Source organism: Crassostrea angulata, chromosome 1 (genome assembly GCF_025612915.1).
Source record: "Crassostrea angulata isolate pt1a10 chromosome 1, ASM2561291v2, whole genome shotgun sequence".
NCBI lineage: Eukaryota > Metazoa > Mollusca > Bivalvia > Ostreida > Ostreidae > Magallana > Magallana angulata.
In genome coordinates, this window is record NC_069111.1 from 47,005,387 (window position 1) to 47,024,410 (window position 19,024).

A 19,024-nucleotide genomic window follows, 5' to 3' on the forward strand; every position below is an offset into this window, starting at 1 on the left:
AGATTTTCGTTGATAACATTTGCCGTGCTCTATTTTGACATAGTATGCTTACGCTATATAAATCATTTGTATACTATGCGAAAATAGATGAGTATTGAATATATAGCGACAAACTGACAGGAGGCATAAAATATACAATATGATTCTGTTCAAAGATAAAATATCATAGGATAAGAAATCATATGATATCTCATAAATCAACAATGATTATCACATTCATCAAGCAAGATTCAATGATGTAGAACCAAGTTTTCTAATCATTCTTCATAATGGAGATCAGGCCCTGTATTTGAAGCCAACCTTCAGATTACAATTCAAATTTTTCATAAAACACGAAAGTTTGTCAGGACAATATCTTTTACATTCAAATATGCTTTAACCTTTCACAAAACATTTACACCTGTCCCAGCATCTAGATAGGTCAAGCTATGTATCAGAGACTAATCTATCCTATACCTCAATAATCCAATTTACCGGTATGGTTATGAATAGGATTTACTCCGTCATGCAACAATCTCCAAGGCCCCCCGGTGTTGTCAGGAATCACATTTTATAGACATTAGAATCTACAATATCCAAATGCAGAGTTATCTGCAAAACTGTAGCACTATAGTCAATTTTTGATTTTTTAAAAATATTTTCTTTAGTTTTTTTTTACTCTTTGGGCCCCAATTTTTGTAGTGGGGTCACGGTTTGAACAATTTGATATCTTCACTAACTGATGGTGTTTGCAGAGTAATATGTTATAATAAGAATACGGACGTACGGACTGACGAACGGACAGCAGGTGATCAGAAAAGCTCATTTTCATTTTCGGTTCAGGTAACCTAAACAAGAAAAGATGAGAACGATAAAAGGTTAACATGTTTCATTTCGGAGTAAGTGTGAGCGTTAAATTACAAAGAAATAACCAAAAAGTTGTTTTCAGCTTTTTTTAGCTCCAGTATTATCACTATTTTAAGGTGTTTTTGTTGTGGATAATATAAGAGCTATCAATATTCATGTGAACCTGTAAAGTAAATTTATATACCGTCAACAGGATTGTTTTTGCTCTGTTTTTTTATTCGCCCGACTTATCTTATACACAGTTTTGCACCGACTTAAAATCGCCCAGGCACATTTGTGTTATATTTACAATTTAATTTGAATTTACCCAGATTTAATTTCGTATCCACTATTCATACACAATATATCAAACTTAAATTTACATAGAAACAATTTCACCCACACCATAAACAACAATAACAAGTTTTTAATACTTTAAAGGGGAATGGTAACGGTTTTGGTCAAATTCTATATCTATGTTTTTATTATTGACAATGCTTTAGAAATGCATTTCTAATTATAAAATAAAATTTGAGAGTCACTCGTAGAGTGTACGTAATAAGCCAGATACAGGGCTCACAACTCTTTGTCATGTAAACAAGGCTCGTGCCCTGTTTTTGTTTACATAGGTTCAATGTACCAGTAAAAAATCTTTTTTCACCTATTTGTCTATCTTTTTATTTATATTAAGCATAGATAACAAGTTCCTAACGTTTAATACATTCGTTTTAGGTTTAAAATTGTAATTTTTACTTTAACGTTCAAAATGTAAACAAACGCTTTGTTTACATTGCTCTGTAGCTCGCTTATAACTCAACAAATGACACTCAAATTTCAGTTGCCTATTAAAAATGCCTCTCTGAAGCATTGTAAATATCAAAATCGGAAAAATAATTTTTGACCAAAATCGTGACCATGCCCTATTAAGAAATGTGGTTTATTTCAAGCGGTACAGCAATGTTTATAAAAATTATACTCCAGGAAGGTAACGCTCTAGACAACCTCGATCGTCACAGCAGAAGATTTCCCCGAATTTGGTGGACATTAATTGGCAATCTGAACTCTAAAACATGAAATTTCATGTCCTAGAAGAAGCATTTTGTTACATAACTCTAACTAACAAAGTAAAAATATTTTAAGGTGACTCTACTTTTAAGTACATCTCAAACCAGCGAACCTTTGATGCATGATAAGTATATCAGAAAAATTGTTCGAATATCCACATGATTTCCTGAAATTAAATTAAACATGAACAAAAATCTCAGGCAGATTTGAACTCGGGATATGCAGTTCATAATTCCAATACTTAAACCATTACGCTATGATGATATTCATTTGATGGATACAAACAATTCCATTAAACTTACGAATCGTTATCTTTGACGTAGTGTCATAAAAACCCAAAGCCTTTTGGAGTTAGCGGCCTTAAACTATATTCAGCTGATGCTTCATAGCTTTGATCCGACAAATTTCATTTATAGTTCCTATCACATGATCCTGTTCACTATAATAGTTTTTTTCTAACATTTTTGTAATGTGATAAAAAAAATTGATGAAAGTATTTGCCGATAAGAATATTAATAGTTTTGTGATGTTCCGTTAATTACGACCAGCAATTAAGGACGACGGACCCAATTCACTTCTACAATAACTTGAGCTAATATAAAACTCATAACAGTATTGCAACATTCCCTAAAGAAATTTTTGCATATTAAATAATGTTGAAAAGCGTATTTTAGCATGTTAAATTATAAGAAGGTCTGCTTGCACTAAATAACGTAAGTAATGAAAAACAGCTATATATTGCGTCATAAGCAATTTTTAATTGAATTTTAATGGTTGTGACGTAATATTGAGAATTTGATGTTCGTAACAATCACTTGTTTTTTAGGTGCACGATATATCTGCGCAATGCGAATTGGGAATGCCGTCCTTAAACTGTGTTAAATCCTAAAACCAGCGGGAATCCAACTAGATGTAATATGGTTCCCTTTAGTTATTGGAATAGGAAAACATGACAATTTTGTCGGATCGGAATTAAGAAACTGTTCTACCCAAAGCCATTTAGTTCGGCATCAGGGCTATCGCTCATGATACCCCCTCCCACATACACACCACTATCACCAAAAAAGAATATACCTAGATAGTAATAGCAAGATAAGTAACTTTAAAGAAGCTGACAGAGCTAATTACCATAATACAGTGGACTGAGAACTTAAACCCTTGTTCCAATACAGCTCTAACCATACACGTCTCACTGTCGGAGCAAGTCTGGTTCCATACACAATTCAGATCTGTGTCACAGAATGGGCAAGGTTTACCTGATTTAACAAACCGATAAAAGAGACATTCATTAACAATTCTTAAAAATACATGTCTTCATAGCTTAAACTCTAAATTGCAAAGATACCGTTATTACACTTCAATTATGGGATAAAAAATACATTTGTGTTAAAAGAAACAATTTCAAGTCAGGAGCACTTTGATTCTTCCACGTTGTCAACTTTAATTTACCAGACGTTTGGTGCGTTGCTGTTGTCGTAGTTCTCTTTGTTGTTAATACTGTTGCTGTTGTTTCTACAAGCACAAAACAAAATTCTTTTAATTTGCTTAAAGAACAAAAAAGTCGTCCATAATTAGAGCTCAACCTTCGCTCCAGCCGGGGGTTTGACTCACAAACTTTGGAACCGACATCCTAGCAGTGAGCGACCAGCGCGCTACCAACTCAACCTTAATGGCAAGACAAAAATCTTGCTTACGATTCCGATGGAATCTAGCGCGCCGATCTATTACGAAGTCAAACGGCTATGTCATGCGCGGCCCGCACGCTAGACTCTGATTTTGCGCTAGGTTTAGTTTATCATCGGAAGAAAAATTTTTGTGGTAGGCGCACTGGCCGCTTATTGCTAAGAAAGTTGGTTCCGAAAGTCTTGAGGTTATAACCCCAGCTGAGGCGGAGGTGGAACCCCAATAAAGAGAATTTCTCTGTACTTTATGCATATATCTTATTTATACCAAAGATTTGAAAAGAAAATTCTGAATCCTAGCCACACCAAACCATTCTAAAAGACATTTTCGAGTTAATTGCCACATACCTTATGTAAATCTTGTGAATGCAGTCCTGTCAGATCCACACATCTTAAACTTACATAACCAGCAAAATTTGTATTTGGATTTATATGTTTCAATTCCTCAAAGCTTATCAATGTTTCATCTAGATTTAGTAAATCATCAACAAAAACGAAAAACCCACTCTGTATGTTAAATATGAGTAAGATTTAACTAAGGGAGCGAATACGTGTATATTTTCCTAAAAAAATTCTGCTATATTTTAACTGTGTCTCTAAAGACAATGTAAGACCAGACAGTGTGTCTAGATTCCCGTCGTTATAAATAGCGAGCTGACAAAAATGATATAAATAAGGTTGGTTTTGGTGTAAAATTAAAATATAATCGATACTTTAAAACTCAACGTGAATCATAGTTTGTTGGATTTCCATCCGATTTGAATACATCCAATTTACAAAGGTATGGCACAAATTTAAAGTCTTATGTGTACATCGAAATAGAATATTCTTCTAAGTAAACATTCAGTGTAAACGTAACGATTCTTTGAGATGAGATTGTCATGTGGCTATACCATTCAAATTGTCTGAACGACTGATATACAACTATGAAGTTGTATATGACTGTAAACATTAAATCTTGTATTCAAAATGTACAAAGAAATAATGATTGATGAATAATGCATTACCCATAGCAATTCCACAGACACAGGAATAGCTGCGGTCGAAAATGTTAAAATAGCATTTTCCCACTAGTCCCGAGGGACAAAAACAATGACTGTCATCTGTGCAAACTACAAAACAAGAAAACATATTGACACAAGCGTCCAATGGGCCGCAAAAACATAATTGAGAAACACATTAACAGGAAGAAAATTACGAGTTGGTTGTACTCATTTCTATGGTAAATTTTAACATATTTTCTCTTTTTTGTTTTTTTGTTTTTTATTATTTTTTTTATTTTGACATTTTCAATTCACAATTGCATATAAACATGTCATTGGTATAATAGCAAGTGAAATTACAATTTCAAAAAAAAAATTCTCATTAGCTAATGTCTAATATATATATATAGAAATATATATGCATATAAATATACAATAAGTGAAAGTTATAGAGGCGAAATTTCAGAAAGAAAGACTGATAGTTTTATGTACAGAAACATTGTATTGGAGCACTTAGATAAGTAAAATTGTCAATCTATTGACATACATAAATTTATCAAAGTCGATTTTTCATTGAACATTTCATCAGTCAGAGTAGATCACAAATCGTTTTCAAGTGTTTTTCATACTGAGTGAAATTACAATTTTTTAAAAGTTGATATTTTTCAATAAGTAATCTATTGGTTATTATGGTAAACAATGCACTCATATCCAGTTTGGGTACCATTTTGTATTTACAGACAAAAACAAGAAATCTGTGAGCCAATACTCACTAGTGATACCCCCGCTCTGATGTGAATATGCAAAATAAGCAAAGTTGACATTTAGCAGAAAGCTGGCATCCGATTGGTACAGAAATATATCCCACAATTTGGCATGCCTAAACAAATAGTGTGTTAAAATTTCAAGCATCTGCGATAAATAGCTGCTGAGAAATCTTTGAGGAAAATTTTGTTGAAAATTTTGGCTAAAATAAACAAAGTACTCATTTAACAGGAAGATGAAGTCCGATTGGTACAAAAATATATCCCACAATATGGCATGCCTTAACAAACACTGTGTAAAAATTTCAAGCATCTGCGATAAATAGCTGCTGAGAAATCTTTGAGGAAAATTTGTTTGAAAATTTTGGCAAAAAATAAAGTCATCATTTAACAGGAAGTTGACGTCCGATTGATACAAAAATATATCCCACAATATGGCATGCCTAAACATATAGTGTGTTAAAATTTCAAGCATCTGCGATAAATAGCTGCTGAGAAATCTTTGAGGAAAATTTTGTTGAAAATTTTGGCTAAAATAAACAAGGTACTCATTTAACAGGAAGTTGACGTTTGATTAGTACAAAAATACATCCCACGATATGGCATGCCTATACAAATACTGTGTAAAAATTTCAAGCATCTGCGATAAATAGTTGCTGAGAATTCTTTGACGGAAATTTGTTAGAAAATTTTTGCTAAAAATAAACAAAGTCGTCATTAAACAGGAAGTTGACGTTTGATTGGTACAAAAATATATCCCACGATATGGCATGCCTATACAAATACTGTGTAAAAATTTCAAGCATCTGCAATAAACAGTTGCTGAGAAATCTTTGACGAAAATTTGTTTGAAAATTTTGGTTAAAAAGGAAGCAAAGTCGTCATTTAACAGGAAGTTGACGTCCGATTGGAACAAAAATATATCCCACAATATGGCATGCCTATACAAATACTGTGTAAAAATTTCAAGCATCTGCGATAAACAGTTGCTGAGAAATCTTTGACGAAAATTTGTTTGAAAATTTTGGTTAAAAAATAAGCAAAGTCGTCATTTATCAGGAAGTTGACGTCCGATTGGTACAAAAATATATCCCACAATATGGCATGCCTTAACAAACGCTGTGTTCAAATTTCAAGCATCTACGATAAATAGTTGCTGAGATAAATGCGACAGAAATTTTTGTTACGGACGGACAGACAGACAGACGGACGGACGGACAGACAGACAGACACACAAGGGTAAAACAGTATACCCCAACTCCTTCGGAGCGGGGGTATAATAAACGGTTTCACAACAAGTGTCAGTAAGTTATGAACTTTGTAAATATTATTGTTGTTAAATTTACCGAATAATACAGCTATCTTATCAAAAACTATTAGAAAATTAAACTTTGATAGAAACATTTCTTCAACTGCACACCATATCTCTTTTACATTAGGACAATCATAAAAAAGATGCTCAATGGTTTCAACTTCTACCTTACAAAATGTACAAAGCTCATTGTCCTTTTGTTTTAATTTCGTTAAAAAGTAGTTTGTTGCAATTATTCTGTGTAATATTTGAAATTGTAACCAGTGATATTTCTTTGTAGTTTTAAAAGGGAGCTCAAAAATTTTACCCCAATCTTTGTCACTAAATCTATAACCTTCTTCATGCCATTTATAAACTGCTTTGATTGTTTCTTTCTTTTTACTTATTAAAATATTATACATATCTTTACAACCTTTGTTTGCTTTCTTGAAAATTGCAATTGTATTTGGTATATGTGCTTGTATTTTAAATCTTGCCTCTTTAATATTGTAGGTACCAATTCTATCCAACACAGCCTTTTTAAGTCCAGCATATTCTAAAACGTTTGCATTTACATGTAAATTATTAAGGGATTCAAGACTTCTGAAATTGCCTTCTGAATCGAAAAGATCAATGATAAATATGAAGCCTGCATTAAAATAACTTTTTAGGAAAGCTGAACCACTATCAATTCTAATATGTGGGTTATACCATATGTGTTCACTGTGAATGTTTTCATTTTTAAGGGCTGAAATGTCTATTATTTTCTGCAAGCTATAAAATACTTCTTTCCATAAACAGTTATGCATTTTATTACCAAGTCTGGACAGAAAGTCTGTTCCTCTTAGCCATAAATTGTTCACTGTTAACATATTTTCAGCAGCACGATTGAAGTTTAGATTTTACTATTATTAAGAAATCAGCATTTCCAACAGTAATTGTATGACCAGTGACATAGTATGAAGTAATTGAGAACACAATGATTTGTACATTATTCGAATACTAAGTTCAGCTCATCATTACTCTCTTGAAGATAATGTATTTCCAGGGACATACATCCCTGGTATTTCAAACCATTTTGATTTTTCTTTTGAATTGTATTGAATGTAAACTAAATGCATTAGTTTATATGATTTCAAGGGACCACACAATAAAATGGAAATGGATATTTTAAATGTACAAGATCATGCTCATCCGATAGAAACTGCAAAATTTAAAGATAAAAAATAAGCAGGAGATTGTTTTTCCTAACTGGAATTATACATCTTATCTACGCTCAGTTCATGAAGATAATCATGATTATTTAATTGCATGTGGTTAGCAAAAGAATTAAAAAAAAACACAAACTTTCAACAAACAAAATTTGTTGTACATGAAAAGGTAACAAAAAAGGTAGCAGCCTAGACGAAAGAAAGTGACAATAAAAGCTTTGACAAGAACATAAACGACTAAATAAAAAAGAAAAAAATTATATCTAGTATGTTAATAATATAATTGAGATCATAAAAACTGGTACTAATCAATACATAAACACACTAGCTAAAATAAGAAGGAAACACAATAGCTTCAAACAATTAACAAAATTATGCATCTTGTGTACACCTATACTGTTTTGAAATAAATAAAAAGAACAACAAATTTCTCTTACAAAACACTACTTTCTAGAACAGTAAAAAAATCAACCGTAATCTATAGTAAGTTGCAAAAAGACAATAACAATGCAAGCTATGAATCCAGTCATCAGCTAAAAAATGCAGTTGCAATATAAAAACAATTTTGAACATGCATTTTTTGTTACTGGTGTTTAATGGTGATATGATACCTTAAGATACTTAATGATCAAAATCATGCCAATTGTGTAAAGCGTACTGTTTTGAAATAAAAAATTATGACCACTTTCTAGCACAAAAAACTACTTTCTAGTACTGACAAAAAAAAACTCCTTATCGATGAATTAAATCATAAAAAAAATTATATCATTTAAAAAATCCAGTTGCAAAATAAAAACAAACATCCATATTTTGTTTCTGGTGTTCAATGTTCATTTTCTATTTACTTTGCAACATTGTAAAACATGTTATTTGCACTAATGCAAGATTTATATCTGATAGGTAGCCTAAAAATCAACATTTGAATCAGCTCCTCTTTGTCATCAACTATCAACTCTTTTTGTAAAATAACTTCAAGCATGCTTTTAAATACAGTTGTCTTGAGATCTTTTTTCTCTCCTCGCTTGAACAGGAAAATTACACGAAATGTTTTATTGTAGCTGCTGGTCCTTTGGCATACTGGGCACTGTCCTACGTATTTTTTTTTTACGACAAGCTGAAAAAATTCCATAAATAAAATTATTTTACCCGAATTTATCTCGTTTTGCTATGTGGTACACCTTTTTCAAAGAGAGTTAGTTTATTTCATTAAAAGCCTTATTTATTATTTTCAGACTTCCTGTAAAATTGTCATCAATTTACCTGCGTTGTCACAACAGATGTAAACATCAACATCAGTGAAGTTAGTAAGAACAATTTCTTCAGGTGTTGTTTTTTCCAGTTCTTCCGAAAAATCTTGATCAAGGTTCGCAAAACTAAAATCTTCATCACTAAGGTTTACTTTAAGCAACAAACTTAAAGGATAAAAACAGAACTTATTAAACTCGGGTTTCAAAAAGAAAAAGTAATTATATAAATATCTGTTTAATTTATGACATTTCTATTATAAAGATTACTTCACAGGAAGATGTTGGGCAAGTTGTTAGCTGTTTTCTTGTTTGAAACACTTTTGGGTAATCATTTGTGACTTTAACAGTGTCCCCAACATTAAATGGACTCAAAGCATTCTTGTTGAATAAGTAAACTTTGGCGACACTGCTGGTGTCTTTGATCATGATTGATTTCACTGCTGAACTACCTTCCTGACGATACTTCAATGGTGAAACCTATTATATACACAAGTACACATTGAATTCTTAAAATATATAAGTACACATTGAATTCTTTAGGTATACATGCTTCGTTAAAGCATTGTAGAGAATTCTTATATGCAAATATTTCTCGTGTCAAAATAGTGAAAATATACAGATAATTTTCAATAAAAAAAACAATTGTGCAATTTGGTTATGTTTGTTAGTAGTGGAATCAATATGATATTGTTTTAATTACCTTGAATATCTCCCCAGTAACTTCCGATTTATCTGGTGACTGCAAATCATCCTTAAGCAGTCTTAGCTCTCCTTGTTGTGGTGCATTCTCAGGTAAATTTGGTACCTCTATTTCTTCACTGGTTTCCACTGATGCTGCATATGCAATTATACTTCTTGATGTTATCCATAGTTCGTTTCCTGTTTTCGTCAGTGCATTTTAGAATTTAAAGCTCATTCTCTCCTTGATCATGTCAAACCTTGCCTTTTGATAGATTCTAATTTTGTATGTTTCTGTGCCATTCCCACCAATTACGTTGAAAAAGTGCATTGTCCTGTTTGAGGTTTTGTTGCAATAGGACCGAAGTTCTTTTGATTTCTTTAAAACCTTTAATGTAACTGTCAATGTATCATCTGAAGATTCTTGAGACTAGAGAGAAATTATAACATTTTTTAAAAACAAGCACACCACACTCTAGCTCACTATATATGTATCTTAACCTAATAAATCAGACTTCAATCATTTACCAGCAAATGCAAAAGTACATTATTTGACACAAAATTAATATGCTATGTTTAAAATCACAAAATTTCTGCAAAGTGCTGTAAATCCAATTTTAACCCTGTTCGAAAAACTAATTTGCACAAATATTTCTAAAGTGAAAATCTTTATTAAAAATGTTTGGTTATTCACAAATATTGTACCCAATAACTTAAATTCTGCATCGTTTAAAGTGTTATGACTGAAACTTACAATAACCATTTATTTATTAATATTCTTCAGCCGTTCATATTCCACAATAACATCATCTGAAGCTTTTATTTTTGATGGATCAAAGTTGATCAAAATCAAGCCTGTGCTACAAGTTACCCTGCTTAGTGCAACATATGCCATACCAAATTCAAACACAGTACTACCTAAATCAATAATGAATTAAAGAAATTCCTTGGACTTGTGAATTGTGCACGCCAAAGATAACATTAAAGGAAACTGTGAACGTACAACATGTCTACCTCTATAAATAAACTTATGCTCATGTGGTTCTATTGCAACTGGACTATGAAGAGAGGATTCTTGTTTCATCAGTACTCTTCCAATTTTATAACCATCAGACTTCACATATATACATGATGGCTTATTGTTGTCACTTGAAAAAATAATATTCACAATTGTTCAAATAGCTCCATTAACCAAACCATTTTCAGTTTTAATATTCCTCATAAGCATAACTCTTGCTTCAACAGACACCATAAACAAGTTTCTTAACCCTCCAGCAATAGTATCATTGGAAGGAATACGATCACTTAAAACTTGTCCCATGAAATTATCATCCTCTGATGCATAAATATGATCTGCATAGATTCTGATGGTATTTGCTAATTAACTAAGCTGATTATTTTATACATTTCTACTTGCTGTCTTGTGGGATAAAAAGGTAAAAATTTAGAAAACTTTGTTTCATCATATTGTAATATACTTTTCAGAAAGGATATATCATTTTCTAGAGGCATACCAATACGTACTCTATTCAAAAGCAAATGATATGATAAATCAGAATTTTGTCTGTTATTTTCTTTTAAAAACATTGGTTGAAATAAATGCCAAAGTAACTCATTCTTGAATGCAAAATTTCCTTTCACAGGTCGCAACTGAAAAAAATCTCCAACAGCAATTATATTGCATCCCCCAATTGGAAGGTCACAATCTTTTATTTCTGACAACCGCCTGCTAATAAATGTTAAAATGTCACCACTGACCATACTTACTTCATCAATGACAACTGAATGGACATTTTCAAATTCTTTACGTACTTGTTTCAATGTGTAATTAGACAAACCTGCATAATTCAAAAACTGTGCCACAGGAACTCGTAACAATGAACGAATCGTACGACCATTTATATTATTTGCAGCAGTTCCAGTTGGAGCACATACAAGAACACAATTTGAATTTAAAACCCTTGCACAAAATAATTGTATGTATTCAATAATAACTTTTGTACATGTAGTAAAGGTTTTACCAACACCAACTCCACCTGTTAAAAATAAATGAAATCGCAACTCATTTTTTTCAAATTTAGATTTCACAAAACAAAATGCCTCCAACTGGGACGGTGTCAAAACTTTTCACACTTTCTCGAAATTCAACAATTGACATTGAACATGAAAAACTGTGCATATGCAAATCATCATCAAATATTTCTATTTTATTTTTACTTGTATTTAAAGATGCAGCTTCATTCACATCAGCAAAGAATAAATTTTCTAATACAAGATCATTATTCAAAGAAAACAGTGTCATTTTTGGTGTTTTCAGAAGAAGAGTTCCAGGCAACTCTGACATCAATTTCAGTTTCCGTATTGTATTTTCGATTTGTTCCGTGAATGAAAAGTTAATGAAATCAATGCTTGTATTGAATAACTGTCTCTTGTAAATGAATGCTTCTGTAGGGTTGGAATAGGGAAGAACAAGCTCATTTTCAGATATGTGTTGCAATAATAAAAGTAACATGGAATAAAAATGATCATCTGAAGATGGAGGAAAATGTGGAAATCGTACAACACTTGGTTTCTTGCATTTCTTCATAACTACATCATACTTTTCAATATAAATACGAGACAGAGAAACTCTCTTAAGCATTTCATTGCTACATTTCTTGTACCAGTAACAAAATTTGAATAAACAAATATCACTTAATTCCACAGGTTGACAATGATAATAATCAATAATATTTGTCTGAAACACTTCTGTAGAATTGTCATCTAGAATTTCAATTTCTTTTCTACTTTTCAAAATTCTGTATCTTTTGCTTGGTTGTCTTGTATTCAGATAAACAAAACACCTGGTTTCATGAATCAAATTCAAATTGCTTAATCTGAAAGCAGCTTCTTGGGAACTCAATCGTCTATGGCGCAAAACTGTTAGTTCTATTTTCAAAAACCGCTCATGCTGTGGAATAGGATTTTCTCTAAAGACATTGTGAATTAGTTGACCCAGTGCATTTTTTAACTCATCCGGCTCTGACTTGCAAATATAGCTACACACATACTATGCTGCACCCTCAGCATTACAAACCATCTGGATATCCATATTTGCTCTCCAGTGTCTAAATATATAAGGATTTTATGAATTTATCATCACATCTTTACTTGTTCTTTTTGTTGTGTGAAACTTTAAAACTTTCCTTTATTTTTATCTGACTAATTTATATTTCCAACAACAAAAGTTTTTTCACATTCTCGTTTTGGAAAACCAAATCTACATTAAGACTTAAATCCTTTACTGCAATAAGAAGTATGAGAATGACATTGTAATGTAGTCACTAATTGATTCAGTTCAGCATCATGCTCACAGTTGGGAATAACAGAACATATTGTTTTATCTATAAAACGAACCAGGGTTGGAATTGTTAAATTTGAAATTTCATTTGGTACATCTTCAATCCATATAAACATATGAATGTGTGGGCTTCCCCTATTTTGAAATTCTACTCTTGCAAAGTAATCAAGAACTTTACCTGAAGGATATTTTTCACTCTGAATAACATATTTCATTAAAGACTTAAGCTTGAATCTGCGCTCAAAGTATATTGAAGTCATTAAAGGATCACTTCTCATACCATTTCCAAAACTATTCCATTGTTTAGCTTCATTAAAATCAATATTATGTAACATTATTCCCAATTCTGGCCAATGCAAATCATCTGCTGATAAGTTCATGAAAAATGTTGGTGGACCTAAACATCGAAACATCGCCAGTAAATTATACAGCTGGTTTCTGAAATAAGCCACGGTTCCACGAATATTTTTCATCAACATGTAAGAATTTTCTTTCAACACAGCATTATTCTGCAAATTTTAATGTCACATGCTTTCACAGACACAGCATTATTTTGGCCCTTCTTTATTTGCATGTTTATATTTATCTCTGATTTCAGACAGGCAAGATCATATGAAACAGCAGAATGTAACAGATAAGTCAAATCTTTCCTAAAATTTCCATTTTTGTTATATAACATGTATTTAAAATACATAGAATTTGAAATTTTCATAGGTCTATTGTAATTTAAACCATTTTTACCATATGGAAAAAGCCATGGAAAAGCCATTTCCTCACCACTTTCCATTTCGTACACTCTTATAGGTTTTTCGGAAATATGAGGTACATTAATAATGCCCTCATTTCCGATTACAGAAATGTCGTTAGGTAATGTACTATTCATTAGTGTAAGGGTAACAAAATCTTGAAAATTATCCATTTCTTTGTCTGTCAATAATTCTTCATTTTCTTCAGAAATAGCAATGTGTTCATAAAGCAAGTTATTTCTTTTCAACCATAAAAGTGCCTTTTTAACTTTTTTGGGGGAAACAAAATATTTAAATTTTTCAGATTCTACATAACCTTTGTTTTCAAAATTCACAGCAAAAAAAACATCCATAATTAATACTTTTGGGTAGTTGATTTGCAATAACTTGCACATTTCTTGGCAAATTTAGAATCAACCCTCTTTTCAGCCATTTGACCCCCTGGTAAAATAATGACTGTCATAAATATCTGAATAAGTGCAATTAATCTTTTTCCAATTGATGACAAAGTTCGCAGTTCTGAAGGAATTTCAAATGTTTTCAAGCAATTAACTTCCATGCATAAATATGTAATTTCTTTTTTCTTTATTAAAGAATGACAAGTTTGACACAAGCCATCACTTCCATTAGTTGTTATATGTGTTAAGTTTTTTAGCTCTGCATTCTTAACTCTGTGAGTTTGTTTCCGAAATAAAAATCTGTCACACCAAGCACATGAAAAAGTTGGACATTCTCTTACTCTACCCTCATAAGCATGTACATGATTTTTATCATGCAAATAATTAATATCAATTCTTGTAGGAAATGCATCTCAATGATCTGATATTGTAAAAAAAACATGAAACATAATCAAAACCGCTAATACTGCCACCACCCCTATTCAAGTCTTTCAGTATCAAATTGTGTGCAGATCTTTCACTATTTTCAAAAGACACATTTTCATGAAAGTAATTTTGAGGAACATGAACTTCTTGTGCAACTTGCTTTCTCTTTTTTTTTTCATCGAACAAATTTTTTCGTTTGGTTTACAATAACTATGAAAATTTTTATTACTACTACATGTACTATTAAAAACTGGTAAAATCAGAAATTGTTTTGTTGCATGCATATCCATATTGCCTTTCTTTTTGCTCTTCACACAAGTTATTTACTTCATCTTCATTTGAGAGAAAAGAACTTCTTGAACTTGTCGCAATTGCACTACAATCAAAATTGTACCAAGGAAAAAGCAACGGAGTTATTTCATACCTCATATTGCTAAATAACGTTGTTACATATTGAAAAAAATCTTCAAAATTTTCAAACTGAAGCATGACAGCATTCCCATTTTCATTAGGAAAACCTAAAGAATCTCTTTGATGCGAGTCAAAAACATAAACAGTGTTGTCACATATATTACTATAAACTGCCACAGTATTTCCACCAAAAGTAACCAAATGAAAACTTGTTATTCCATAAGCTTCTAAGAAAGCATATTCAAATGACATTTCACCGGCATCTACATTAAAAACACCATTAACAACGCCATAATATCTGTCAAAAAATACTCTATCTCACCAGGTAACCCGTTCCACGAGTAAAATGTTTGTGGTAAATCTCAGTGAGATAAATATCCATACCCACGACCAGAGGACAAAATATGACCATAAAAATTTGTACCGTTCGCAACAGATTGATTCAAATCACTGGGAGATAATTTTGATAAATCAGGCATATGTTAACTTTAACAAACATGAGCAGAGCAACTAAAGCTATCGCAATACATTGTACACCATTATAAGGTTGGAATTTGGCACAGCCTTGATGGCAATTTACTTACAAACTTCTCACCATTTTTCCTGCTTGTGGAAACCGCAACCACGTGCGTTGTGAATCGTAAGATAAACGCAGTCCTCCTCCGAAAGTACCAAAGGAAGCGCGGGAAAAATTGCCGATCCTGATACATTGATTTTGAAAACAATGAAAAACTCTGAAAAGTTCCGAATAGATTATAGTCTCGATAAAAACCAGACAGGCATTGATCTTCTATACATTTACGAGAAATAATATTCAAATATTTTTTAAAAAAAAACATTTAACATATTTATACATTTACTTTTAATACAAATAGTAATAGATAAACATAATATTAATTCTAAAAAAAAAAACTATCCCGCAGAAACACATTAACACTTTTTAAATGTATATCAAAAAACGGACCGCTTCCTGGCGACCCGTAATAAAACCTAACCATTCGCATTATTCATTTATTTCATTTATTATACACGATATGTAAACTAAACAAAATTTATATAATTAAAAAAAATCAAAATATCAATTGTTTATGAATTTGGTTTCATCGTATCAAAGATATCTTACTTTGAAATTACTTGAAATTTTGCTCTGTTCATCTGATTTTGAAGCTATAAACACCGAACTTTTAAAGAAATCATTGAATATATTTTTCATATCCGTAGCAAACAGAAACACACCCACAATGCCACAAATTTATTGTTAACAGTTACGTCTCTTCTCTCGTCGACATATGGTGGGAAATGACGCTGCGCTTGTGTAGAAATCTTCTGAACTATACCCGGTATTGGTTTCTGTTTTCACAAAATGCAAATCGGTTGCCGTTCCACTCTGAGGTTCTAGTTCTCATAGTGTTTGAAAAAGGATTCATATTCGTTGTCCGAACAGTATGAGTTATAGATGCTTTTTTTGGTCTATTATTTTTAAATTTCATTTGCAGTTTACTTTCTATAATACGATACATGTACTTTTTATGCGTTTATTTACAACAGGGGACATATAATCAAGTAACCATCGAAAAGTCTTGCGTGACGCGATTTTAAAGGTCGTTTTATGCATCTTCTTTTGTTTTGAAAACATTTACACAGTATCCTTTTTAAAAAAAGGAATGTGTTACTTGCTTCACTCCCGTAAAAGATCATAATTACAATGGTGATATTTATCACATAGTCTATGCTCATAATGACGTTAAAATTTCGTATTTATTTTCCTTGTATCTCATTTAGCTATGAGCATGATAATTCAAAACTGCTGAAACATGAAGAACACATTCATTTGCCTTAATCAGAAGCAATAACTTAACAGTATTTTTAAGTACTCATCGCCCGCGTCCGATTGATTATCCAACATCTTAACTTACTACCGATTTAACTAAATATCTTTTTGCTCGGCATGTTTCTTTTTATGTGGCACATGTCTCGAATAAAACACAGTCAATGACTCTTGTTCACAAAAAAGCTGGTTACACTAAGGTAGAGTTTCGGTTGCTTCCGGATGATTGCTTTTACATGTAGTTAAGCATATCCATTGATATCTTTAACTCAAAGGGGAAATGGCATTTAAGAAAGAAGTTAAAATAAACAATTCAGCGTATAAAAAAACCCGATGATAATAAACTTAAACATGGTTTAATAAACGTACACTTTTCGATGTAAATATTATAGAAATCAGTTTCTTCAGGTTTTTGTCTTTTTTTTTTTTTTTTTTTTTTTTTTTTTTTTGCAAAAATCGACCCAGGGCCGGGATGCTCCTAAAAATAATTTATTCTTTTGAACAAAACTCAAAAGCTATCAAATATCTTAGATTTATTTTTACAGGCAGGCCGGTCCTGAATGATATCTAGGCCAAATATTATGAGCGCGGGCATGTTAAGGCTTTCCGATTGATTTTTCAGTGATGTGTAGAAAGTCACTTGTCTGTACGATATAACGTCATAATTAACGTTGACGTCACGATCTGCATTCCTGTCGATAGTTCTCAGAGAATGTAACTTAACGTTAAAAGTGAACTATATCAAACAAGTATAAAACCGCATGTTTCCTTGAAAATGTTATAGCCAACTTTGAAGAATATTAACAATATTGTAATAGCAGTATGATTGGTTCACAATGCAAATTTGATTGGAAATATATACTATAGGAAATGACAAAATAACTTAGATTTTCAAAACTGATTTTTTTTTCGGGAAATTCATCTCCCCTATAGGTCAATTCTTTTATTTTTCCTTTACTAAATTAAGGGAGTGGACATGAAAAAAAAAAATAACTCTTCTGCAATTAACTTTAAAAGTCCTCTGAAACTTGATAATGAAAGTTGTAGCTATTCAATTTATTTATTTTGAGATATTTTATCAATTAAACACTCTCAGTGAAAGGTTTATGGAGGTAATCCTTTATTTCCCAGCATGCATCTGTGCTCTGACGTAGATGAGACACATTGCTGCTGCTGACTGGGTCACTGTTACAAACTGATCGCATACGGGAAAATCATGTCTGAATGCCAAGCAAAATTTTGCACTATCGGAAGGGGACAAGGATTTAATACATTTTCTATTCCTGACCCTAAACGTGACTATGAATTGTGCAAAAGATGGATACATAAATTCGGGAATGAGAAATTAAACATAAAGACTTTTGTGTTTGCATATCATAAAATTGTATGTGAAAAGCAATTTGAAGAGGATTGCTTTGAAGATGATGATGAAGGTAGGAATTTGCTTTTATGTTTTTAATTTAAGTTAAATGTGCATTTGATAAACGAATGATTTTTTAGTACGGACAAAATATAAATATTTTGATAAACAATCTTCAATACATAGCATATCTCTTTAATAAAGGCACGACTGATGAATTTCAAACCAAGAAAAAAACTCAAAAAGGGGGCAGTTCCTACTATTTTCCTTGACAGCAAAACTCCAAAGAAAAGGGAAACAAGTGAAAAAAGAATAAAAGAGAAGGAAAAAGAGGAAGTGAGTACAGGGCAATTTTAATAACTAACGTGGATACAGTAAAATTCATGAACAGTGAATCTGTGCATTAAATAAATGCCTTAATTTGTATCATTCTTGAATTCACAGCTACTTGAAAATATTCTTGTCAATGCTGAAGATGATGACAATATAGATGAGCCAGGCTGTTCTTATGATACTGGGAGATCTGGACAGAAAAGGAAAGGAGACACAATTCCTGTGGGAAAAAAACCAAAGGTAAGAAATTTAAAAGTTTAATGTATATATCTATTTTGTAAAGTAAAAGCAAAGGAATATTACATTTAAAACCATACTGTTTTGTAGAATTCAAAGAACACTGTTGATGTTGGAATTCAGTTTGAATATATGGATGAAAGAATTATGAAAGGTATGGGAACACAATGTGACATAAGAACTGAAAAATCAACAGAAT

General features: G+C 31.7%; 1 protein-coding gene across 2 annotated transcripts in view; it reads right to left on the minus strand.

The window, feature by feature from the left end:
- Positions 1 to 1,246: 1,246 nt before the first annotated feature.
- The window catches only part of LOC128165617 (multiple epidermal growth factor-like domains protein 10), a 59,460-nt gene continuing 41,682 nt past the window's right edge, over positions 1,247 to 19,024 (minus strand). For both annotated transcript variants that reach the window (XM_052830337.1, XM_052830346.1), the window contains 4 exons: positions 4,580 to 4,684; positions 3,340 to 3,402; positions 3,019 to 3,146; positions 1,247 to 1,888 (listed from right to left, as the gene is read on the minus strand). In XM_052830337.1, the coding sequence (XP_052686297.1) occupies positions 1,796 to 1,888; positions 3,019 to 3,146; positions 3,340 to 3,402; positions 4,580 to 4,684 (389 nt within the window). In that variant the 3' untranslated portion in view covers positions 1,247 to 1,795. The remainder of the gene's footprint in view (positions 1,889 to 3,018; positions 3,147 to 3,339; positions 3,403 to 4,579; positions 4,685 to 19,024) is intronic.